Source organism: Apis florea, unplaced genomic scaffold, assembly GCF_048593485.1.
Source record: "Apis florea isolate Af1SG1 unplaced genomic scaffold, ASM4859348v1 contig_2291_pilon, whole genome shotgun sequence".
Lineage (NCBI taxonomy): Eukaryota > Metazoa > Arthropoda > Insecta > Hymenoptera > Apidae > Apis > Apis florea.
In genome coordinates this window covers 3,496,002-3,523,267 of record NW_028256553.1, presented here as the reverse complement: position 1 = coordinate 3,523,267, position 27,266 = coordinate 3,496,002, and the positions used below count along the sequence as shown (strand labels likewise).

Genomic DNA, 27,266 nt, shown 5'->3' with positions numbered 1-27,266 from the left:
ATTTAATATGTATATCATATATTCTTTATAATATCTAATAACCATATCTATTAACCTTTTTAATAGAAGTTTAAATAATTTCTAATTTAACAAAAGTCTCTTAATTAAAGTCTAATTTAATTAATATCTATCATCTGCGCGTAAAGTAGCTAACAAGCTATATGAAAATTTGCTACAGAAAAATTAAATATAATATAATATGTATATTATACAAAACTTTAAATATCATATCATTATTACCATAAATAAAGGCTCAACTATCAAAACTAACTGTAGATAAAATTTGAAACAAATTTAAAATTATAATAAGATATAATATGTTTATTATACATTTCATAGACGTCATAAAATATTTAAAAAGACAAATAAAAAATTATAATTAATGCTAAAGATCTATTACATAAAATTTTAACAATTTCAATAATAAAATTTCATAATAAAATACAATTACATTATAATAACATATAATAACATCATAATATTCATTATTAATGCAACATCGATTAATTATTTAAATACTTTCGTAACTTTCACATTTATTTCAAACTTTATCCGCATATAATCCCGCTATATAATGCTAATAATACTTCATAAAGTTTAGCACGACGCTATTCATAAAATTTTCCTATAAAAAGTGTATTCGCATACTTTCGTAAATACTTGCACATCCTCAAAGTGAAACGTAAACGTAATACACAACACAACATAAGTGGAAAAGACATTCTTCCTTTCCATAAATAGGGCGCGCCCTCTATCCCTTCGCAAATCTGCAATCTCCACCGTCCACTCGTCTCATCAGCTAGATCCACGGATTATCGATCGAGAAGAGAGCATAACATAAAACGGCATCGGGCAGCATCAATTTTTCAGCAGCGCGCGGCCTACCAATGCTACGAAGAAAGAGAGAGAGAGAGAGAAAGACAGAGAGAACAGATATGCCTCCTCTCCCTTCATTGATTCAGCCGCGTGCTGCTGTACGCCGCGTTACGTTCACGCACGCGGGCCTCTTCCGTCCGTCTCGCAAGGCGCCGAGCCAGTGAACACTGTAACGTTGAGCCGAGCATATCGTCGCGAGCGTTCACCTTCCTCTACCTCGTCCTGTGCTCTTCGTTCGTCCTGACCGTTGTATAAACTTGGACTTGGAGAAAAACCGACGCCGAAGATCAGTGCACGAGGGGCGAACGACTGACCGGTGGCGCTGGAAATTTTTTGGAGTCTGCAAATGGAAACAGGCTCCATCGTGGTCACAGGTAAGCGTTAGGGAACGCTTACCCACGGATGTCACTCGTGTTATATGTATTGTCTATTTTGGTGATTGAGTGGGTCGACAGATATTCGTCACTCGTTTCGAGAGCCTTGAATATTTTTTTTATGTTTCAAATCAGTTTTCATTGTATGTTTCTACCTCGTGAAAAACGTGTTATGAAATATTTATGTATGTATTTAATGTAATGTAACATTTATTCAAATTTATTGAGATTTGTAATAAGATGTTTAAAGTGAGATTATAATTTAGATACGAAAAATATTCATTACTAATAACTTTTTATAGAGTTTGTCTATGGATTGTATTTTTGTTGTTTTTTCTAATTTTTGGCATTTTTAAATATTTTTTTCAACTCTTTAAAAGAGTTATGTTCTTTTTTAAATACATACATGCGCATGTGTTTTTCTATTTTGTATTTTTATGAATGATTTTTATCAAAAAAGTTTTATACTTATAATATGAATATATATGAAATTTTCAAATGAAATAATATTTGAAGATTACGATGTATGGGATGAAATGTCTCAATTAAATCATAACATGCTGGGTTACATCATTATAAATATCTGCGATTATCTTAATATAAAGTATTCTTTTCCGGGATAAAAATGATGATCATTCATTTTTTATTTTTTTTTTTTATAAATGATCCAATTGACAATAGAAATTTTCGCAATATTAATCGAAATCATAAAAATTAATAATAATATTTTCCTATAATAAAAGTATTATTTCTTCAACAATTTTACAATTTTTTAAATTATAATTTTTTTTTTATGGATCTTTTACTGCATTCAACACATTTGTTTTGATTTTACTGTTTTTTTCATGAGTATTGCTTTAGAAAAAAATTCAATGGAAAGAAATAATGAGTTTTTTAAAATATTTAATAAAAGAATTCGATATTTTCATTGATGAAATTCAACTTTTTTGATGAAATCAGACGCGTAAAATTGTTTTACCATGAATGAAAAAAAGCAATATGAATGGTATGAGTGAAAAAAACGTTAACTAAATTTTAAAAACTCTGATTAGAAATAATTCAACATTATAAAACTTAATTTGTTTTTTTAAAAAATACAAATAAAATTATAAAACTCTCAATAAGCCTTTATTTTAAAATAAATAGAGATGTTGAAAGAAATTTTTTACTGATCAGTAATTATAAATCTTGTCAAAAATTCAAGATAATATTCAAGATAAAATTTCGACAATAAAAGTAGTTATTAATTGTCATAAAAACTAACGAGATAAGATATACACGTATATATTTTAGAATATTTAAAAAATAATGAAATTCTAAGTAAGATTCCTTCAGAAGAAAAATATTCAAAATCAAAATAAATATTTTTAAATTAAAAATAAAAAATAAATAAATTAAATTAAATAAGTAAATAATTTTTTTATAAAAAAATAGATTTTTAAAAATCTTTAAATATAAGTTTTTCAGTATAAGTATGCTGTATTTTGTTGAAAAAATTTATATAATAATCTTTTTGTAACGGATAAACAAAAATTATTTACTTTTAAAATATAACTTAATTTTATCTCTTTTCTTTTCAAAATTATCAAAATGTGATCAATTCATATTTTAGAAATATTAAATTATTTAAAAAATTTGTTATTATATTAAAATTCACATAGAAATATTTTAAATAATATTTAAACATAAATTTTTTGAATTTCCTTATTATATTTTGACATCTTGCCATATATCATAACATAAAATATTTGAGTAACTAAAGAAATATTTATTTATAAAAATCTGCCATATTTTAAAATTTCAAAAATATTTTTACGTTCTTTTGAAAATGGTACATAAGATTTATGTAACATTTCGAGCAACTTTTATTCACAAATTTTCTGACTGGAATAATTTTACAATTTTTTTTTTTTTTTGCGTAATACTCTTATCTATTAATTTTCCTTATTTTTTTCATTATATTTTATTTTTTCAAATATTTTTTTCATTATTATTTTATTATACCATAAATCTCAAATTATCATATCACAACTTGGTTTCTATAATTTTTTTTACTTATTTATCTTTCATTCGAAAATCTAATTTCTTTATCTATCGTTTCCTTTTTAAGATTCTTTAAAATAGGCTTTATTTCTAAAACATCAACTTTAACGAATTATATAACGATTTATATCATTTATATCTGATATTATATCACTGTTATCGCGAAGTTATCTATTGATAAACAATTTTACTTTCGTTATTTGAAGCAATTAATCAATAATTTTTAATAATAAAAATAGAATTTCATTTTTAAGAAACAGTATCTTCTAATAATAATAAAAAAATTAAATAACTTAAATAAAATTCACAATCTTTGTACGAAACATTTAAGCTTTAAAACAAAATGAATAGTTTCCAAAATAAATAAAATCTTTTAATTCATTTCTATGTCATGTATAATGTCAGAACTTTACTACTTCAGCTATAATATAAATGGAATATAGACAGGAATGACCCACTTTCATAGTAAATAATTTCGCATTCTCATTTATCAATCAAATTTATATTGACCTACTTTATATATTTAAAATTTAAATGACAAATTTAAAATTAAATTATAATCTAATGTTCGATACAAGTCAAAATATGATGAAATCAAATTTTTTTTAAAAAACACTTCATTTTTATTATAAATATTTTATTCTCGTATTTTATTTTCATATTTTTCTTTCGACCATGTATTAAATTATAATGTAATTGTGATATAATATTTAAATATATTCCTACTAACTATGCTAATAATCTCCTTATTTGAATGATATATCATGTTCTTTAGATAAATATTTTTTTTCAAATAAATACATTATTAATTTATACAAATATATGATTTTTCTTAGAATTATTTTATTATTTAATTATCATTCAAAATAATTGTTTTGTTATTTGATCATCGATTGAAAATAATTTATTTATTTCATATAATATTCAATTTCTTAATTCTATCTCTTTTATCAATATTGTCAATGTGAAAATCAAATTTGAATCCAAATATCTCTACATTATCTAATATATCGATAAAATTATATAATTTTAAAAAATTACAAACAGATTAAACATATTAAATATATTAATCACGATATATTAATTACAAAGACACATTAGTTTAAAACGATAATTTAATCGATAATTTATTTGCCATGTTTAAATGATTCATTAACCTTTAAGAGATATTGCTATAGCATTTATTAATCCATCAAATTAAAACTTTCAATAAATCGATAACCAATTTTTTAATCAATTAATGGAAGTTTCGCGTAGGTGAATGGTGATGATATTACGAAATTGTTTGTCAGGGCAAAGTTTCAAACGAGGATTTAGTAGCTTGGTGTTTTGAATTGATTTTCGTGTTGAAAAGGAGATATATTGAGTGAGAGCAAGAACTTTTCGGTGTCGCTTCAATAAGCTTGCGTGAGATCAGGTCAGGTTGTAGGAGATTTTGCATAGTCGTTCCATGATGATTATAATTACTTCCTTATTACTGATGATTAAATATGAAGGATAGTTTGATATCAAAAAAATTAATAGAAAAAATTTGTGAAATTTCTCAGAAATTGATTGTTAAAATAAAAAAAGAATTAATCTAACCATTTCTTAATACAAATTGTTTTTCTTTTTTCTTGTTTTAAAAATGTTTTTAAATTATTTCGATCAAATTCTAAGAAAGATATATTGTTGAAAAATTAATCTCACGTATTTTCTGTAAGTATACAACAATTTTTACAACAATATTAATTACATCGATATTTATTAAATCTGTGAATTAGTAATTTTTTTCTTTCTAAAATTTTTAATATAAATTTGTTTTAAATAAAATTATATATAGATCAATTAATATTTTTATTCATTAAAAAATATTTCTAACAAAATAATAAAATATCTAATAAAATATTATTTTATAAACATTTAGTAATTTGTAAGCTCAATTTATTATCTTGCGCATTTTTTGTATTAAACTAAATTGCTGCCGATTAGCAGTAATTGATCAATAAAATTGATCAATAAAATCCGTGAATTTATTTGTTTATTATTAAAATCTCAAATAAAAATCGTTAATTCTAAATCTGAAATAAAAATTTCAGAATTTTAAATTAATTAAATTCTTCTTTTTTTTCTTTTTTTAAATTTTTTTTTATATAATTTCTACATTTACGTTACATGATTAATAAGTTAATTAATAAATTTTAATAATTAACATTTCAATTCAAATTTATTCGCATATTTTCTATATCATATTCATATTATATCTTGCAAACATCATATTATAAATATCAGTAAATAACGCAATATATAATCCTATTAACATTATATTTCATTATTATAATTAATAAACGTATGCTATAACGTAATAAAATGAATTTATATAAAACTTATATAAGATTAATTATGTATGTGTAAATGCATAAATAAATAATTACAGAATAATTTGAAATCCTTAATTAATAATTTTAAGAATAATTTTATTGGAGATAATTATAATATTTATAATTTTAATAAAAATTTATGCACGTTATAATTTATTCTCAAGGGTACAGTGTTTATATTTTAATGAAACAGCAAATATAAATCGAAAAATATAAATATTGTCAGAATAATTATGAATTGTATACAGAATTAATATAATGGAAGGATCAAAAGTTCTAAAAGTCAAAACAAATACAAGTTTATATAGAAAAATATCGATTGATTGAATCCATTTATTAAATTATAAGGAATTTATGTATGTGTTATGTAAATTGAGACGAGATAGAGATGGAGAAAGATGGTGGTGTGACAGAGATAGATAGAGCTGTCTCGCTTCATCCAATTCAAATTTCAACTATTTTTAATTTAATGAATAAGCTTAAATCGATATTTTTGTATACCAATTTTTATCTTTTGATTTCTTAAATCAACTCTATAAAAATGTCTCTACAAATATATTAAGAATTGTACAATTTGTGACACTTGATTAAACGCAATAATACGATTCAATTTTAAATTAATATATTCTATTTTTCGATAATAAAATGCCATATTAATAATAAATATTTTTAAAAAACTATATATTTGTCAATTACTTATTTAACATAAATTATACATTTTTTTATAGAAAAAAAAAATATTTTTGCTTCACTTGAATAAACACATCTTTTGTTTTTTGAGTTATATTTTTTATTGTTATTCTTCAATTATATATACTATTCTTTTTATTAATTAATAACTTCGTTTTATTAATAATAAATTTAATACTTATAACATAAAGAAGCTCATATAAAAAATTATGTCAAGAAAAAAATGTAACTTAAGAAATGATGGAATTCCAAAATAAGAAAAAATATTACTACGTTTAATCAAATGTTACGAATTTGTACGATAAAAATAAGTTTTAATTAATCAAAAATGGATTTATAAATAAAATTATAAATAAAAAATATTGGCAATATTAATTAAAACGTCCAAATCATTACAATTATATTCTTTTTCTGTAACTCATATATATTTTCTTTCAGATTTTTTTTTTATTAATTCTTCTTTTTAAATTGCTTATCTAAACATGCAAATATATTGATAATACATATATAATGTTAAATAAAATCATATGTCATATCGATGAAAATTTTTTATATTGTAATAACAATAAATAAATACATATCTTTAAAAATCCTTTTCTAAAAAAAAAAATCACGTTTACGAAAGGGTTAATAAGTTTAATAATTTATGTAACAATAATGTTAAAGTAAATATCGATATGATGCTTAAACTTTAAAATTGAAATGATGATTTAAATCAATTTTTTTATTTTTTTCTTTCCATTAGTGCAATTAAACAAATTCCATAAAGTAATTTAAATTTGCGATATTAATAATATAGCAAAATTAGATTTTTCTCGTGATAAACTCACAATAATTGCCCCAGTTAGATAAGATAAAGAGACAAAGAACATTTATTTATTAGACAAATAAATAAAAAGTATTATTAATGGAATTAAAATTGTCCAACATTACATACCGAGGTCTAAAAATGATCCAGAATCGAGATCGAGAAAGTGAGTTCTTCGTCATCATTGATTATTTTATTTCGATCACTGTTCACATAGCTAGTAATAGTATCACTATCAATGATATTATCGATTCAATCGAATGCCAAAGTATTCACTAGAAAGTATCGATGCGTATCAAAATTTTAAATATTTGGTATCGATTATCGATACCGATTCCTCTTCATTCAATATCAAGCCAATACTGTATTGAATCAATCATTTGATACTTCACCTCAAAGAGCAATACTCATTTAATATCTGTAATATTATCTAATATTTTTTCCTCTAGATATCAAAGAGATATATTCATTCCCTTCGATTCTATTTTTGCCTTTGACCTACGTATTGATACCAGATTCATAGATTCACAAGTATTGATAACATCAGTCATGTCATTATAAATAGCCATTGTTTGTACTATTATGTTTGCAATATGGTTATATATATAAATATTCCTCGATAAAGCTAGTATTTTATATGATATATTTCATATAATAATGCACAATAAATGAAAGTTTACAAAAAAATGTATAACACAAATAATACATAAACAATAATGATGAATGATGCCCTCAGTAAAAGATAAATAGATTTAATTGTAGATAAAAAGAATTATTGTTGTGTAAGTGTTAAAAAGACTTTAAGAAAAATAATACACTGTGAACTTGACAGCTAAACGTAACCTAAACTGCGTCTATTTCTATGCTGGAGAAGATAATCACGGACGTGTGCATGTGACACTGATACACAGTCAAAAATTGCAAAAAACAAAATGCTTCTTCATTGTATCGGTACAAATGCATACGTATATGAAGTCTCGCTTTTACATTTATTATTTGAAATAGATATCTATTATTTTTCTATCTGGATATTTATATTCTTTCAGTGAATTTTAAAATAGTTGATGTCAAAATTTGAAATATTATTCATTCAGGTCAATTATTATTTCAAAGAGAAGTTTATTTGCGAAATCCGATGTCGTTCAAAGAAATAAATGATTTTCATTCCATTTATTAGAAATCGTTTATTTTAAAAATTTATTTTTCCCAATTTTGAGATATATAGACATCGAGGCAAACGAAGATAAAATTGGTCCAATCGAACGAACCGAGTCTATTTCTTTTCTTAGTGCTCTTAGTTTCTATAAATAATACCCGTACATTGTTCGAAGAGCATATGTCGTACCACGTTTTCCTCGAGTCCAATATTGACCTTGCTTGTTAAGAGTGCCATTAGAACTTGCCTTGGCAGCAAAGTAGTCCGACCGGAATCATTTCAGGTATAAAATTTGGAGAAGGGGTACTTACCAAGGTTAGTGATTTTCTAAGTCCTACGTCAAAGAGTCATACGATGCACAGTTATGTCCATCCAATTTGTGTACTTAGTGTGTATACACATATATCTCTATTCTTGAAGCGTCGCGATGAGGACACGTGCAAGGATACGTGCAACGAAGAATTTGAAAAATATATGATACCGATAATGTAAAATATTTTAAAATAATAAATTGAACACTTGAAAATCAAATGGTCTTTTTTTCGATTTTTGACAAGTTTTTTATTTTTTTTTTAAATCTTATTTTTAAATTTTATATTACGTATATGATTATTAATTAATTTTTTACAAAGCAAATTTATTCAATTTTAATAGAATTAATATGATATTATGATAATAATAATTATTTGTTATATTAATATTTTAGTATCTTGCCATCCATTTTATCCACTTCAAATTTTCTCAACATTTTAAATTTTAAAAAAAAAAGTCGTGACAAAATTTTAAATTTATTTATAATAATTATTTATAATAAAAATAAAATAAATGTTATAAAGTAAACGTAGTTCAATAATAAATAATAATTTTGTTCAATTCTAATCTTGTTTTTTAATTTATCTTGAAAATAAATTAAAATGTTAATAAAACTGAAATAAATATTTGCATAAAAAATGAGAGTAAATGTAATGGTTGAACAAATTAATCAACTATCTATATCTATCAATCATAGAAATTAATTTATGGAAGAAAATAATAAACATATAATTAACATATAAAGAATATATTTGTAGAAAATCGAGATAAATTTTCATATCATCATCATTTTAAGGAAAAATACTTCATATACAATTATTGCTTTTCTCATTTGTATTTATTTATATTTATTTTGTCTACAATAAATATTTTATCATTACTTATCATTTATCAAAGAAAAATTCAATGTTAACAATAAATTCATTTCAAAATTACTATCTTTTTTCATAACTCAGACATATACGTTAGCGAGAATTAAATTAGTAATCTAATGATCTATTGTTATTAGCTACCTCAGAAGAACTGCTTTGATGTCACGATAAGAGGAGGAAAACATAAGAAAGACGATGAAGATTCTAGGCGTAGAATTCGCACCGTTGAACGTACCATTGAAACGAAGATTAGAAACGCTTTCAGCTGCGTTATGGATCGTTCTTCTAAGCGGAGGAGATTTAATGGGTTACCTTCTTTTTGCTTATCTCCTATTGTACTCGAAAATCACACGTTACTTCGTGCTGCTCTACACACTCTGGATGTACTACGATTGGGATACATGTAATAAAGGCGGCAGAAGGTAAATTCTAAATGTTTACAATTTCTCTTAATCTTTCGATTACGTATCCCAGATAAAATAAAAGATACGATATTAAAATAACTCATATACAGAAATGATTCTGCATGAAATAATAAGAAAATACAGAAAATTTTTTGATTTGAAGGTTCCCTTTCAAATAAATCAAATTTGAAAATTTTTTGAAAATATCAATCAAGTGAAATTGGTTGTAATTACTATTACTATTAGATGTAAAAATAAATAAAAAGTATAGAATTTTATCGCTGAAATCTTCATTTTTCAAAAATTTTTTCTTTGTCGAAAATTAATTTTTAAATAAGAAAAATTTATTCTGCATTTTTTTTTATCTTTTTCTTCATGTATCAAATTATCTCCTATCGATAATTCATTCTAATCTATCAAATCTGGAGATAGCCATTTCATCTTGTATTTGAAAATTTTTTTAATTTATTCAAAAACGAATTTTTAAGTAATAAAAATTTCGTTTTATATTTTTGATTTGTTCACGTGTCACTCTTTGTCGAGTTTTATCATTAATCACGGGATATCCTGTTTAAGATGTTTCAGATAATTCTTTGCCAACATATTTGAAAAATTATTCTGAACAAAAAACGATACATATGCAAACACTATTATTAGTATCTTCGTTGTCGAGAATGATGAAATGATAAATAGATGCATTACTTAATTTTTAATATTTATATTTCGTTTAAAATCAACTTATATATCGATTTATATTAATTTACACTTTTTTATATGATGAAACATTTTTTAATCGATGAATAGAATCGATATTTTGGATTTATTTATTTTTATCATTAATTAAATCAATATAAATAACATTATAAATAAATAATTATCGTTAAAAATTGAGTATTTTAAATCCATTTAATCACTATATTTTGAAAATGAAAATTCAGAATCATTTCATTATACGTATAATATTTTTTATTCAAAATAATATCTTAAATATGTTGGCAAAATTTGTTGGTTTCTAAGTAGAATATTCTGTGCACGAATTGTGATCTTATCATTTAATAAATTTGGTTTAGATAAGTAATCGATAAAATTCTTTTTACGTTAAATTTACGAATAAATAAGAATCGAAACGTTTAATAATGTTGTTGAATTATTAATTGAATAGTTTATTTTATATAGAAGATTTATAGATTAGATAGAATTAAAAAAAAAACTCGTTATTCAGAATTAAATTTTTTATTTTTCCTGAATTTATCTTTGTGAATAAGATTTTAATTATTTATATCTTTTATTAAATCGATATAATATTTAATCTATATAATATTTAATAATAAATATTCAAATTAATCAAATATAATTAATTTATAAATTTATTATCATTTAAATCAATTTTGAAAAAAAATCAATTTTTAAGTATGCATATATTTAATATCTATATTATTACCTCGGATATTGATCTATGCAAATGAAATTTCGATATTTCACATTTTTAAAATTCCTTTACTATTTAGTCTATCGTGATATATATGTCGATAAGAATCTAAAACAAAATGAAATATAGTAGAAGTAAAATTTCTTTTTGCTATTCATGGCTTCTAATTAAAATAAAAAATTATTTTCTATAATATTTATTAATAATACTTAATTAAATTTACTGCATATAATCAACATATATAATCTGAATTTAATCAACAAATCTTAATTTTTATCAATTTCATAGTTTTTATAATTTAATTTTTTATTTTCCAGAATATGATTCTTATTATATATATTCCTAAAAATAATTTTGGATGAAAAAACTTGAATAGATTGAGGAAAAGATAAATTAGATTTTAGAATAGATTGAAAAAAATTGTCATTTTAAAAGAATTCCTTATTTATATCATAAACATTGTTTTACATTTATATTGTCAAAATAGAGTATTAATAAATGTATAGAATAAAAGAAAAAAATGTTATAATTAATGATTATAAAAATAAAAACTTCAAGGTTCTTACTTTATATCTCTACATCTAAAGTTTATGTTAAAAAAATTATTCTTTGTACTGAAATCTAAATGATAAAATTACAATTGAAATGCATCGTGAATTCTCGATTTCTTTGTTTCAGCGAACGATGGACAAGATTGATGAGAAGCAACGCGTGGCAACGTTACTTTTGCAACTATTTCCCTATAAAATTAGTGAAAACTACCGACCTGGATCCGACCAAGTCGTATTTATTCTGCAGCTTTCCACATGGAATTCTGTCCACGGGAGTATTCGGCGCATTCGGAACGGAGCATCTCAACTGTAAAAAAGTGTTTCCGGGTTTGGATTTCCGGGTCGTGATACTGGAACAACACTTTAAAATCCCATTTTTCCGTGAATATGCCTACATGGGTGGTACGTATCATTGATAAATTTTTATTTTAACGCATGTGGCGTAACGAATAAGTGTAATGTAAAAAAAGAACTTTTGAATTACGTATTTTCCAGAAACGAAACAAAAGAAAACACGTTATTTGATTTTGTTTAAAGATAGAATTATAACTTCAATTCACGAATTATTAATAAAAATTTTTTAACAGAATTTTAATACTATTTTTTTTATCCTCAAATTGTCTTTTTTCTTTTATTCTACTCGATGAAATATTATTAATAATTGAAAAGTTACTGATTTGAATGTTGCAAAGAAATTTTCAAAGCGTTTTAAATGTAAAATACATTTTTTCCTCGATTTGCATAAATTATCTATTCCGCATGAAATCTCTCTGTAAATAAAAATCTATCAGTTGTTATATATTTCGATATTTTCACAAGACATGCTAAGAAATATTGAACGATAGCAATGTACATAATTAAATAAATTATGATTAATTTTAATACAATTTTTGATTCAATATTTTATTTCTAGTTTTCAAATGATTCAGTGAGAAATATTGCACGTTGATTAAATATTAGTTCTTGGTATTGTATGTTGAATTAAGTTTTCTTATTTAAAAAAATTAATCATCGATAATTGAAAAAGAAAGGAACCGTAAATTGAAACCGTGTATTAAAAAACGAAGCCCCTTTGAATTAATTTTTCCAATTTTCTTTTTTTTTTTTTTCTTCTCATATTTCTAATTTTTGTTTAAAAACGTAGCCGGTATCAGCAGTTCCCAAAGGAGTTTAATCCATCAACTATCGACGAAGCCCGAGGCACCGTTCACCGGAAGAGCAACCATTCTTGTTATCGGTGGAGCATGGGAATCATTGGAATGTAAGCCGGGCAAATATCGTATCCTGCTAAAAAGGAGAAAAGGCTTCGTTAAGATTGCGCTGAAGCATGGGTTAGAATTATCAATGTTTACATTGATTCGTATTACAAGTTGGCGAGAATATTGGAGGAAAAATTTGTATTAAATTTGTGCATACATTTATCTGCTTTTTAGTACTATGACGTACATTACGAAAAAAACATGTTGTTTGACTTATCAAAAATAGCATATTAAAGTAACATCATTATAAAAAAAAAAAAAAATCATATTTAAATGTTTCTTCTCAAAGAAAATCATGTTTTTAAGTGAAATAAGAATTAATTGATTTTTTTTTTTGATTATTTTTTAGAATATTGAATGATACTTTATTTAAAATTAAAAAGATTACATCAGATTGTATCTTTTTCATCGTTATAAACACTGTATAAGTTTTTCTCTAACCGGTTTCTTATTTTATTATTCATTAAAAATTGCAATGAACAAAGATAATAATATTCGTATTTCGAGGTACGATTTCATTTCGTATTGAATCATAAAAATGTGGTTTTCTTTGTGACAAAAATTGATAATTTTTATTCGAAAACGAATAATTTCTAACGTAACGCACGTCATTTCAATTTTTATTAACATTACGAAGACGAGCGGCTTGCAGCAGTTTGCAATAAGTTTTAACATAGTTAAATAATATTATAAAAAATCACATTAAAAATTTTTTTCGACAATTTTATGAACAATCATTTATTATTAGAAATATACATTGCCGCTCAACTACGAAATAATAAAATAATACATTGTTTTCAAGATCGAGGAAGATAGATTTTTGAAATAAAGATAAATGGAAATAAATACTTTTTACTTAATTACTTATTAGATTTTAGATTTTAAACCATAAAATTTAACGTGTTATATTACGTTACGTTATACTGGATATCTTTGAAGGGGTTTTCAACCAAACAAACGCAAAAGTTATTACACGAAAATATAATAATTTATTTATTAAATCGCAAGCAATTGAATTTTGCATTAGACGAAACGAGATGGATTAGAGTGAGACCATCTTGTCTCTGTTTCCACCAATTGCTTCACCATTGTGATTTATATTTAGTTTAAATTGTTTATAACTTAATAATATTATCTTTGACGATTATTAGAATTAGAATGAACATTTTTATTGACATTGACGATCCGAATGTAAATTGATTTTAAATATTGAGTGAAATAATATTTTCAAATAATATTTGCTCATGTTTTCTTAATATTTGCTGTCACGTATTTGAAAATCAACAATTTTCATTAACATTACATTACATTGCATTGCATCAAATTTTTATCCTTCGTCAAAAAAATTGACAAAGTTGAAGTTCGAAAATAAGAAACATCATGAAAAAAGAAAGATATGTAAATCGCAGTAAATTGCCGCAAACCTATCTACATCGATTTTTGCAAATTATTTAATACGTTCAGTGTTCAAAAAAACTTTTAACATTATTCCTAATTTATTGATAAAATCTGATTTAAATATCATTTAATCGTTTTGTTCATACAATAATCACGGTTTTTCTTCCATCAAGTAATTAAGATATTATAAATAAATCTAATGTTATTCAATTATTAGCATTTTTGAATTATTCTTCTTTTTTAAACATTTTATTTTATGCTTGCTATTAATGAAGAGAATAATTTTAAAAGCTTCTTAAATATTAAATATGAATTGTTGACCTGTGATTTCAATTGTATTCAAAAATTCGTATAATGTTCTTTATCTTTCTATTCATTTAACGTGCATATTCATTATCTTTATCTATTTTCGCTTGCATTATGAACTTTACATAACAATAAATAATTTATTTATATAAAGAAGAAAATTATATCTTGAAAATAAATCGTTCAAGATGCTAATATAAAATCTGAAATACTAATCTTAAAATACATTCATTATATTTTAAGACGTAATTAACAAAATTATTATATAAACGAACACTAATAATGACAGATTAAAAAATGGAAAGCTATAATATTGAACAGTGAACGTGTTAAAAGAGTTCATTTATAATGAAACGAATTATCCATAATAATCAAAATTCTTCTAATTAACAATTTGATTTATTTGTTTTAGGACCCCCTTAGTACCTGTGATCTCGTTTGGCGAAACAGACATATACGATCAATATTATTGGCCAGAGGGCACATTGATGAGAAGAATACAGCATTACGTTCGTAAAAAGATCGGATTGGCGCCAGTGTTCTTGAAGGGTCGAGGATTCTTCCAATATTCTTTTGGCATTATCCCTCGACGGAAACCAGTCACGGTTGTTGGTGAGTGTTTTAATCAGACGTAACACTTAATTAAATTAATTATAGCCAAGAATTAATCCATTTTTCAAAATAATAATTAATCACCTTTCTCAATTTTCAAAAAGGAATTTTGCATTAATTTTTATATTATAGTCGCAAATAGCATTAAAAATTTTAATTTTCTTAACAACATCAACTACTATAACGGTTCTAATAATATTTCAGAAGAGATAATACTTAAATAAAAACATCTAAAAATATACTTGATATTTTCATAATACATAATGTATAAATTTCTCTCTTGTCAGTCGGTAGCCCATTGGAATTGCCAAAGATAGAGGAACCTACGACAGAACAGATCGACGAATACCACGAGAAATTCGTCAACCACCTGGTGGAGCTGTTCGAAAGTCAGAAGCACAATTACATGAAGAATGCGGATTCGGTGAAGCTTGAGTTTCTATAGTGATAACAAACTACGAGATACTATAAATATTTTTCAATGAATCCTCGTATTGATTGCCCGAAGGAATCACTTTTAAAGTTCAAACAAATCATGCTTCGCGTGATTTTTAGATATACAAGTGCCGAGTAGATATATAGAAGAAATATACCTAATTGGGCGACAGGTTTTTAGTCAATTAGATTGATTAGCTTAAGAATTTTCCATAGAAAAGAACCAATAGAGTTAAGATAGAAGAGTAATTATATTAAAAGAATATTTATATACCGATGTTCCATCATCGAGAAGAGTGAAGAAACAAGGTGAAGGCCTTAAACCAGATTTGCTCAAATTGTGCAAACAATTATAATTACGATCTTCAATCGTAGCGAAAATTTAGCTATTTTTAGTTAAGTAATTTCTAGCTATCTGTTGTTGAGGTAAAAAAAATCATGAAATTAGTCAACAAGTTAGTTTTATTGGTAAAATCGATACGCACACATTTAACATATCCACGTTGGTTGTGCACTTTGTATAATAATAATCTGTATTAAAATTTAATACGAAATACTTTTCTTTTCGGATAACTCGACGAGGGACGCCATTAATATAGCTATGATTAAGAATACCGTGCACCAAGCGGTTCTGCGTAAAACCTGTAAAAAGATAATTGTTCGAAACAGTACATTTTGAATAATTCTTACTCGATTGTTGATTTTCTTCACAGTTCTTTCGACCCACCTTATCCTGCCACTGCTTGTTCGCGATGCAATCGCGAAACCTCATTCTCGAAAAGTGTATTGTACTGTAGAGAGGTATCCACGTTTTTGGAATTCGTTTATAGAGAAACGTGTCTATATATTTTCGAACGAGGAAAGATTTTTTCCTAACCAAATCTCTCATCTGGAAAATTTTGTTAAGTTTAACAAGCTTGTGAGACAACTTTGAGAATATTTCAAAATATCCTTTACAAATATTCCTTACATTTTCTTTTCATCGATCGTGATAATGTTTAAAATTTATTTTTATATCTGCATCTTTGAAAATGAAACGAATTTCTTTATTTGAAATTGTTTTCCAACATTCTTTGCGTGAATTATAACATTTTATATATATATCTATATTTTTAATTTTTTAATGTAATGATCACTAATTTTTATTTAATTCGATAAAGATTTAACAAAAGATGTTAATGAAATTACCTCGACGTAATTGTACATAGCAAGATCGCAAATGGCATGCGCATCTTCGCATCTTAATTCCGAGAATTTTGGAAGAATTTTGCTGAAATCCGAGTTATAACGTTCCATTAACTCGTCCAGAAGTAAAACATCCTCGAAACCCTGATGTATGATAAAATGTATTACAAAAGTATTTGTGGAGCCGAAAATAATTATGGACATTTAAATTGTACGAGTAAGTGTAGTAATAATCGTGAAACGTAATTTTCTGACGAGCAAGAAGACGTGAAATCGTTCAATCGATCGAGTGAAACTCACCGTGTTCATTCCTTGGGCATAGAAAGGCACCATAGCGTGAGCAGCATCCCCAAGAAGAAGGGTGGTTTTTCCAACATGATAAGGTTTGCACTATAAATGTTTGTAAGAAAGTAGTTTTAATCATGAATTAGAATTTGATAATTATTTTTATTATTTATCGTTATTTTATTTGATTTTGATTTTTTAAACTATCACATAAATTCAAATTCGTATCTATCAAAAGTAATAGAACTATATAATTCAGCAACTTTATTCTTTTTTTCAAAATAATTTTCAAAAAAAGTTCAAACTCTTCATCAATTAATAATAAATGTAATATTTTTATAAAATTTTAATACAATAAAATGAATGTTAAATAAATAAACATTTTAAGAAAGTTTAAAAGAAGTTAAAAAAAACTTTACAACTTTGCAATTGAGTTTTTTTTTTTCAAAGTAGTCTTCTTCTGATCACTTCCTTTCTCTTTGTTAATTAATAATAAAACGTAATTTAAATATATTAATAGAATTTAATGTAATTTTAATAAAATTAGTTCACAAAAGTAATTAGTAGTTTAATTTTTAAAAATAATTTAATTGTTTCTTTTTTGTTAAGTAATAATAAAACTTTTAAAATAAAGGATTCCAATTAACTGGTTCAAATGAAGAACAAACATCCTGGATAATCGAGAAGAAATAATTAGAAATACATTTCTTTATATGAATCAGTTTCTTTTACAACTCATTTTTAGATTTTGAACATTTACAATTAAATTATATATCAATTATATATTTGTCCAACGTTTATCAGCTTCAAAAAATATTAATTAATATTAATGAAGAAAAAGAAGTATTAATAATCAGAAGAATAATCGAATCCTGAATGATTGAGATAAATCTGATTAATCGAGAATTCATTGGAAGAGAAATTTTTTAGAGCTTTCTTTTAAAGTATTCTTCAATTACATTTTATTCATCGATCGGTAAAAATTTGATTGGAATTACCTTGATAGAAATCAGAGGTTTTGGTTCCCTTTCGAAGTAATCTTTAACCAACTTCTGCCTTCCAATTAATTCCACTAGATCAGGAAAATATTCTTCACAGAAACTCAAAAGATCCTGAGGCGTCTTCAGCTTGTCCAAGGTTAAGAAAGGGGCGAATAAATTAACAGTAAATGTGCAGTCGTCGTTAGGCAAAGCTATCATCATGAACTCTCCTCGTGGCCAGATATGAAGATGCTTGTTACTCATCATATACTTGAAATTCAAGAGATTTCAATATTTTAAAAAATTTTATTTCAACATTTCGATATGCAAAATATTTCCAGAGATCAACATGAAACAAACATAAAAAATAATACAAAATCATATCAATTGAGACTTATTATTTTATTGTGTTAAATTATGTTAACAAATTTTTAAATCCGTATTAGATAAAGCAAGATAGAAATGTAAAAGACAGAGGGATTTCATTCTATCTCTATTTCATCTATAGAACTAATATCTTATATACGTGTGGCTTGCTTATATATCAGTGAATAAAAATAGAATAGAAATCAATTTTTATCGCTGATGGGTTTAAAAATAATCTCATATAAAAATAAAATAAGATAAAGATAATCCCTACGAAATTCTAATCAATAGAATAATATTTCGTTTTTTAAATTATATCATAGTTGTGATCGATGTCTATGAATTGATGTGAATTTATCAGATTAGAAGGAAAAAGAATTAACATAGATATTTAAATGGAAATTTAAAAAGAATAAAATTTTTAAAAATTGACCAATCTATTGAATTAATTCCTCCGCGAAAATCTCAATGAATTTGAAATATATTGCAACTAGTAATTGGCTTTAGTTATTCTCAAAAAGCTTTATATAATTTACTAACTTACTATCGAATTGAATGAGAATTCAAAGCTCTTCTTCTTCATAGATTTGAACGAAATTTTTTCTAAGATTTCCTTTCTAATGTATATATAATTTTTTGTAATTTCCTTTCTTTTCTCTTTCAAAATATACCTTACTATAGATATGCATAGTAGAATTATATTTATTACTGTGTCTGTACAAATAGGGAAAAATTCAATACAATCCAGTGCCGAAGTTTATATACGAATAACTCAAAAACTGAGGTCAAAATTGTCAAATCGAAATGATGGAAAAGCTAGTCTTCATCCAAAATTTTTAAGATTAAAGAAAAACTTTTACCTCGTTATTTTTTCCAGAAGGGACGAATAATTCAAGGTAACCATGTTCGATATAAGTTTGACTGCAGTTGAACCGCGGCTTCTTCGCCATTGTTCTTCTGATGATCGAGTAAGCACCATCGGCTCCTATTATCAAATCAGCTTTCGCTTTCTCTATCTTTCGGGTTCTCGTGCTGAAAAATTCAACGAACGTTATACGAAGATTTTTGAATTGTTTTCGATTAATTATTAATTCTTACTCCAATATCGTCAGCTTTCCATCGTCTAAATCCGCATCCACGACTTTCTTGTTGAAATGGAGACTTACTTGGGAATATTTCTCGGCAGCTGTGTTTTACAAAAATGAAAAAAGTAATTTAAGATAAGATATACTTTCGATCCTTTATCATATGAAATCAAAAAATAAATTATGAAACTTTTTGGAGAAAAGATTTACATGTGTAAATCATTATTCAACATCCATATTTCCAAATTATTTCTACTAAAATTATTATATTAAAAAGCGACAAGAAAAAAGATAAAAACTTTTTAACCATAGAAGATCTATTAAAAAGAAAAGGAATTAAAACTAATTGATATTTGAATTATCTCATTTTTACTATTACCTTTTCTAATCAAAGTATATTCAACTGACACGTAATTTATTCAATAAATAAAAGTCTGAAAATATTTATACAACGCGTTCTAAATTGTGAGAATAGAATAAAAAATTTAAGCAATAATTTGTTTCGATCGTTTCAAAAATAAAATTAAAAAGGCCTTCTTCCTTATACAATCCCTTAAATTATACAAGAAGAACTCTTTATAAAGCATTTCTGTACTACTTTTAAATAAGATCAACCTGGCAATAAAATGTATCTAATGCCTTCACTGATTGAACTGAAACTTAATAAATCCTTCGAGATCGCTTGTATGCACGCATCGGCTTATAACGAAAGTTTCATGCATAAATAGGCGTATATCGGATTAAAATGGCAGCAAAGTACACCAGAGTGCATAGAAGATCGTAAGAAGCACAAGCTAGTGGTAGAAAGAAATACGACACGCTCGAATTCTTGCGGCTTCACGCACTGCCGCGTCATCGGATATTCAGTGGCCATTCTCCAGCATAAAAGGATCTCGAATACGTTCAATTTTCAATTTTATCGAGATAATTTAACGCAATATCTTTTGACTTCTCTCGATGGAAAATAATATGATTTAATGAGAAAGATTTTATAGATCTCCTCTAAGAAAAAAAGATTCTTCGACTAATCTATTTGGTTAATTAATAATTGGTACTACGATAAATACAAGATACTGAAAAATTATACATATTTAGCTTATTTTTATTATAAGCAAAAATAAAATTAGAGTGTAAAGTTATTTCATACTTTGTCTTCGTTATCAGACAAACTGTAATTTCTGACATAATAACTGCAAGACAAGGAAAAAATTAAATGAATGAAGGAAAAAATAATATTGTTGCATAGTAAATTTTACTCACCATTTAGTAGAACTACGTTTAGATATCGTCTGGTGACTGAATAAATGCACTGTAAAAACGAGAATGAAAGTAGCAGAAAAACTTCGTATTGTAAAAATCACTCACGTTTTGATTCACGCCGTCGTAAAGTATTTCTTTGAGCGATCCATTCTTATTGTGGATCATTCTACCACGCATAGCAATGCCATGGTGATCGACCACAACCTCCTCAAGGCCAACTGCCCTTAAAGCTTCCCGCCCTCTGACTGACAGAGCCAAGTCAATGCTCTGACCCCAACAATCCTCTGTTCTGATATCTGAAACGAATGTGACCATTTTTGTATCCCTTACATTCCAAAAATTTTTCACCTTCTTGCCAACCCTTCCATCTTGTGTATTTCTTCAAAAAATAAAAATAAAACAGATATACTCGAAATACCCATTTTATCTTTAAAAAAATTCAATTTCAAATTTTCAAATCATGTGTATTCGATGTAAAATGAAATAACACATATCGATTAAATAAAATGAAATGATTGGATTAATTCTCCAATCGAAAAGTTTACCTGGACGATACTCGTAAATGGACACAGAATGGCCCCTTTTCCCGAAAAAGCAAGCTGCCAGAGAACCGACCTAAAAGAATCGAAATTTCACTATTTTAATAAATGAATTTGAAATCTTGATCCGACATTCTTCTAATTCAAAGTTCTTCTAACAAATTATAAAATCATCTCGTTTCGTGAAAAATTGTCGTAAAACACGCACCAAACCACCTCCTACTATGACGACTCGCGACTTTCGATCAGTGACCGTCATGGTATACCGTCCTGCACCGAAGCCGCTGATCAACTACCTGTCCTAGCATAATCGTGCAAGCATACATATTTGCTACATGTGCGTACTGAGCGAGTCACTTAACATTGGATCTTAAAATATCATTGTCAAATTTTTTAATAATCTGAAAATTTTCCAAAGATATCGATTGCTTGAAGAAATCGAAGATGCAAATTACGCAAAGAACGATCAATTTATTGCGTATCAGGATTACAATTTGTTGAGAATATGATTTTTCTTTGTAGATATTAAATTTATTAAATTTATTTACAATACTTATAGTTAATCTTTAATTGATAAAAAATATTGAATTTAATTTTTCTTTTTCTTTTTTTTTTTTTTTTTAAGAATGAAGAAGAATTAAAGAAGAAATTTATTTATAAAGATAATTATCAAAGAAATCAAAGCTTTTTGTATCAAAATGCGTTATTCTTTAATATAAATAATACTTTCATAACTTATATAGCGATCAACACATTCAAATATGTATATTTTATTTATTATTTTACAAACTGAAAGATAATGTAATTTAAAATATCATTCAGAATAAGTATAGCATAATTTGCATAACAGAGAAATCATTTTGAATATGCAACAATTTGATGGTATTTATATATCTGGATTTCATAATTAGATTAATGTCTAATCATTTGATTTCAGTTCAATATGGTTGTTGTTTTAGAGAGAAGGATTATAATTTTTAGAATTATGAAATTATTATGAAAAACGAATATTAAGCTAATTAATAACTGTTAATCTATCTTTGAAGAAACATTATTTGAATAATGAAAAACGAATGAAAAGAAAAATATATTGATCAATTCATAAAATCAATCTTTTCATAGTTAAGAAATCTATAGTCAAGAGATTGTAAGTAATGATGGATTTATCTAATTATTAGATAATGTTCAAAATAATTGAGCAATTTTTTCAATAATGATAAATCAGATACAATTTTTAAAAGAATTTAGAATAAGAATTTAGAATTTTTTTGACTCAACTATTTAAATCCTTTGAATACTATTAATAGAATTCACATAAACTATGGAAATTAATAATTAATAAGTTAATAATATTCAAGGATATTTTAATATTCTATTAAAACAAAAATTGACAAGGGATTAATAATAATAATGATGTTAATAAAGAAATAAGATTTTCAAAATAATTTTAAATTCTTTTAAAAATCCTATAATATTTGAATAGGGATATTAATGAGATTCAGATGAGATTGTGATTTTAAAAATGACAGAAATAATGATTCAATTCAAAAAAAGAAAATTCTTATCTATACAATGTTCAGATGAGAAAAAAAATTAAGTGGATTATAAAGATGTGGTTAATTTTAATTTTAATAAAGAATTGAATATTGTTAAACACACGAGTATTGATGGAAGTGAAAATTTATAAGTTTTCTTAAAAATATTGAATCTCAAAACATTTTACAGAAATTAAATTTTTTCTTATTTTAAAAAATTGTATTTAATGAATGATATAAAATATTATTTTTCTAAAGACTTAGCTTCTAGCTTTTTTATAGCTTTTAATTATATGATTATTTATGTAATATCATATTATCGAAGATCATATTAACATGACTGAATTCAAACACTGTTTACAATGAAAACTGGTTTATTTAATTTCATTCTCACGCAAGCGTTCAATCACTTTTACTCATATATACAGAGTGAGGCATCTAAAACAGCCCACTTGAATATCTCGGCTGTTATTAATGGTAAAGGAAAAATATGTCAGATCAAACTTGCATGGTCGAACATAATTTGATATATGTATATCGATTTTTAATAGATAAAACGGATAGAGATCAAATTATGTATTTCTTGACACTACACTTGTTTGATTTGATATATTTTTTTCTATCATCAAGTCGAAATATTTACACGTCTTAAAAACTTCAAAGCTTTCATAAATGGCTTTCATTCAGACGTATCACAATTATGTCAAATCGATACAAATAATAATAATTTCTCCAAAAATAATATTTTGTTGATAAATTTTCAACCATAAATGATCATAAATGTTTATCCTATGCTTGATATATTTATATCTTAAAATCATACTCCAAGAATTATTTAAACTCCCATTTTCAGTAATCATTGTAGAAATCTTCAACATGGAAGGAATCAAAAATCAGTTAATCTAAAATTTCTAACGGAAAATTAGCATCTTTGAAAGAAGAAAATCGTTGTTATGGCTGAATCTCTTAATGAAAAAGGACACAAAGATCCAGCAGAAATTGTCTCGCTATAAATAGTCAAGGATTTATATTTTAGATCATATTCCATTAATCATCTAAATTTTCATCTTCAATAGTCAAAAGATTTAAGGCAAGAAGATAAATCATCGCAAAAACTTCCAACACGATGAGAAATCAAGAATCCACTAAAAAAGAAGCCATTCATCGAAAGAAGATTCAAGCAAAGAATAGATCAACTATTTATAAATACCCTATAATCTCCAATAAAAACGAACAGCCTTACAAGAAGAAAAAGCTTTCTCCAACAACAAATCAAAATCCACATTTATATCATGATTCTCTCGTTACAAAAAGAAAGAAAAACTTTAAAAATTGTAACAAGCTGCCAATAAAAACAGAAACCATGCAAGTTCACCAGACGCAAGAAGGAAATCTCTCACTGCTGGTCCCCAGCAGGCCAGTCAAAAACGATTCTCTCACTGCAAAAACAAATAAGAACCAACAACAAATATCAAGCATCGTAAGCAACAAAAATACAAGTCATGCAAGATTTTACCAGATACCAGAAGAAGAAAAATTCCACCTGGCCGGATCGTCACCCAGATTCTCTCACTACAAAAAGAAACAAGAATCTCGAAAAGCGCAGACAGCAACTACTCCAAAAAGCTTCTTTGCCCATGGCAACCACTCGAGATCCTCCCGCTCGACCACGATTCCCTCGCCACAAAAAGCAACAAGAATCTGCAGAGAAGCAGACAGGCCAAGCCAAATCAAATACTCCAAATTGTCGAGAAACAAAAACGAAAACCGCTTAGCGGATACGAGAAGGGAAGGCTCTGCCCGCGTCGAGGTCCTCCTCTGGTCAGGGGATGGCGCGAGGAAGGTGAAAACGACGACGATGGTCGTGGCGTGGCCGTCGTCGTCGGTTTCTCGCGGCGCTGTCCGAAAAATCAAAAATAGCCGGTGTGCCAGTCAGTGCGGCGATGTCGACGGCGAACGACGTTTCGACGGTGCGGTTCGGCCGGTGGTGGTGGTGCTGGCGGAGACGAAGGAGGAGTACTAGTACCTGCGGGCCAGCAACGATGCTATACGCGAAGACGATCGCCCTTCTCGGTGTGGCCGCGGTGTTATGCGCCCTCCTGGCCACCGTGGACGCCGCAGCGAAGGCGAAATCTGACGAGCCCCGGCCCAAGGGAGGCCACAAGGAGGCCGAGCCTGTCATCGAGGAGGTTAATGCAAAGCAACTCGAGCGGCTCCTCAACGAGAAGGACTTTGTTGCCGTGTACTGGTGTAAGTGTTTCTCCATCGGGATCCCCCAATTTTCCCATCTCTTCTGGCGGGTGGACAACTTTGGATTTAGCAAGACTCTTGGGAAGAGCGGTTCCAAGAATCAAAATGGTGATGATGATGGCTGCGCTTCTTGCTCCTCGTTTTTAGGATTGTCTCCTCGATGTACAATTCCATATTTTTTCTTTTTTTTAACAAGGAGATGGAAGAATCGCGTTCTTTAAGAACGTGTGAACGGCGTTGATTGATATTCCGTGATGTAATTTAGGAGCACTATTCTCTCATAGTTGAGGTTAGATAGAGAATTTAAACAATTCGAAGTAGTGATGACTTTTTTTATTTTATTTTATTTGTAACTTGAAGTTTCATATACTATATATTTGTCAAATTTCAAACGCAAGATTGACAAATGATTCGAGCACTTTATTCGCGTTTAAGCAAGCATCGCAAAAGCGAATTCATGAAAATGCAGAAACGAGACATCCATTGAGACACGTGTCGATTATGTAATTTTCGTTCCGACAGACTTTTTGCTCGTCTGAGAGATTGTCATCAAATTCTTCTACCTGTGCTTCACCCTTTTCCTCCCCCTCTCTCGATCACTCACCATTCTCACTCTTGCATTCCTTCCCGGTTCACCGACTCTGCTGGCTCTCTCGATTCTCCCCCAAGCTTTTCGCGTCTTCTAAAAGAAATCTGGGTTAAAAGCTGAATTCTTCGACGAGAGATCGCCCCGAGAAAGAAGATATTCGAAATATCGTAACTTTCAAACGTGATGTCATATTATTGTTAAGTTATAATCGGAGGAAAATAATTGAACGTGTACGTTTAAAGATTCATCGCGCGAATATTCGTAGAATTTTCTTGGCTACTAGAGGAATGGCCTCTTCTACCCTTCCCCACGTCCGTTCTACGTCCTCTTCTCCTCCTTCGAGGAGAATTACATAACCCGTGGCGTGTGGGTGTCGATGAAAGCCAGAACTGCAACACGCGATTCGTCATTGAGATCGTTTTGCTCGCAAAAGACGACAAGTGAGACGTCAATATGGGCACGGTTTAATGTACCAAGGCGGAGACGCGGCGTTCGCGCGTTATAAATAAATCTCCCCGGCAGGAGATTGACGCCTCTGTTCTTCTCTACAAAGATACCAATCTCGTTCGTCTTCTCCTCGCCTCGCACCACCTTCGATGATCCTCCAGGATGAACGAGGATCGCAGAAGGGAATAAATTTTTCAGGCAGAAATTTAACAAATTTTATGTACAATTTATAACATAAATATCTGAGAAAATTTGTATGAATCTAAAAGCAGGGATTTAGAATCGAACGGATTAATTTTAATCGGTTTTTGAAAATACATCGAGCGCACGTGGCGTTTCAATCAAAACAGTTATAAATTAATGTCCGATCGAAATAATATCGATATAATATTTCGTCGAAAGATTGGAAGTCCGTTTCAATACTATATCTTTTATTATCTTCAAACGAAGAACATGATTTTCTAAAAAAAAAAAGAAGGAGGGCTCGAAATTTTTCCAAATCGTCTTCTGGCTGATTAAATCGCTCGTCTCAAGACACTCTGCGTGTAATATACACGTTATGCACGCGAATTACATTCGCATGACAATTAACAGGTATTAAATTCTCTCCCTTTGCCAAGTGGCCGGCCCGCTCAGTAGGACAAGCCGTCTCGAGGTAAACGCAGGCCTTCGTGAACTGCGGCCGTGTAATAATAATTGCGTGCAATAGGTCGGTTTGTGATTTTCCTTTTCCCCCGTAACGATTCGTTCCTTCGTTACGTCATTCACGAGCCAGTTATTTCCCAAACCATCCAAAATCGTGAAAGCGGCAACAATAATTGTGATAAAATGTAACAAGAGACGTCGAACGAGATGTTGAT

The 27,266-nt window shown here is 27.2% G+C and overlaps 3 protein-coding genes across 13 annotated transcripts in view; 2 read left to right on the top strand and 1 right to left on the bottom strand.

The window, feature by feature from the left end:
- The first annotated feature begins 832 nt into the window (after nt 1-832).
- On the top strand, nt 833-16,574 carry LOC100872416 (2-acylglycerol O-acyltransferase 1). Its single transcript, XM_003694270.3, has 6 exons — nt 833-1,250; nt 9,629-9,913; nt 12,003-12,277; nt 13,020-13,206; nt 15,251-15,450; nt 15,738-16,574. Exons 2-6 carry the CDS (start codon nt 9,687-9,689, stop codon nt 15,893-15,895), a joined length of 1,047 nt encoding a protein of 348 aa, XP_003694318.1. The 5' UTR covers nt 833-1,250; nt 9,629-9,686; the 3' UTR covers nt 15,896-16,574.
- Nucleotides 16,330-26,352, bottom strand: cn (Kynurenine 3-monooxygenase cn). 4 transcript variants are annotated; one of them, XM_086903507.1, is made up of 11 exons: nt 25,975-26,352; nt 21,592-21,661; nt 21,152-21,342; nt 21,047-21,095; nt 19,800-19,887; nt 19,562-19,733; nt 18,354-18,605; nt 17,371-17,460; nt 17,074-17,214; nt 16,613-16,774; nt 16,330-16,527 (listed from the first exon to the last, which is right to left on the bottom strand). In XM_086903507.1, the coding sequence occupies exons 1-11, from the start codon at nt 25,975-25,977 to the stop codon at nt 16,429-16,431; spliced, it is 1,317 nt and encodes a 438-aa protein (XP_086759633.1). In that variant the 5' UTR covers nt 25,978-26,352; the 3' UTR covers nt 16,330-16,428. The 4 variants fall into 4 exon arrangements, with proteins under 4 accessions (XP_086759633.1, XP_086759634.1, XP_031772782.1 ...); XM_086903508.1 differs by lacking the exon at nt 25,975-26,352 and adding an exon at nt 24,637-25,032; XM_031916922.2 differs by lacking the exon at nt 25,975-26,352 and adding an exon at nt 21,794-21,986.
- hlk (hulk) overlaps nt 24,897-27,266 on the top strand; it is a 38,682-nt gene continuing 36,312 nt past the window's right edge. For 7 of the 8 annotated variants that reach the window (XM_086903501.1, XM_031916919.2, XM_086903500.1 and 4 more), the window contains exon 1: nt 25,001-25,370. In XM_086903501.1, the coding sequence (XP_086759627.1) occupies nt 25,064-25,370 (307 nt within the window). In that variant the 5' untranslated portion in view covers nt 25,001-25,063. Of the gene's footprint in view, nt 25,371-27,266 lie in introns of all 8 variants that reach the window. The other variant, XM_086903499.1, reaches the window with a different exon arrangement.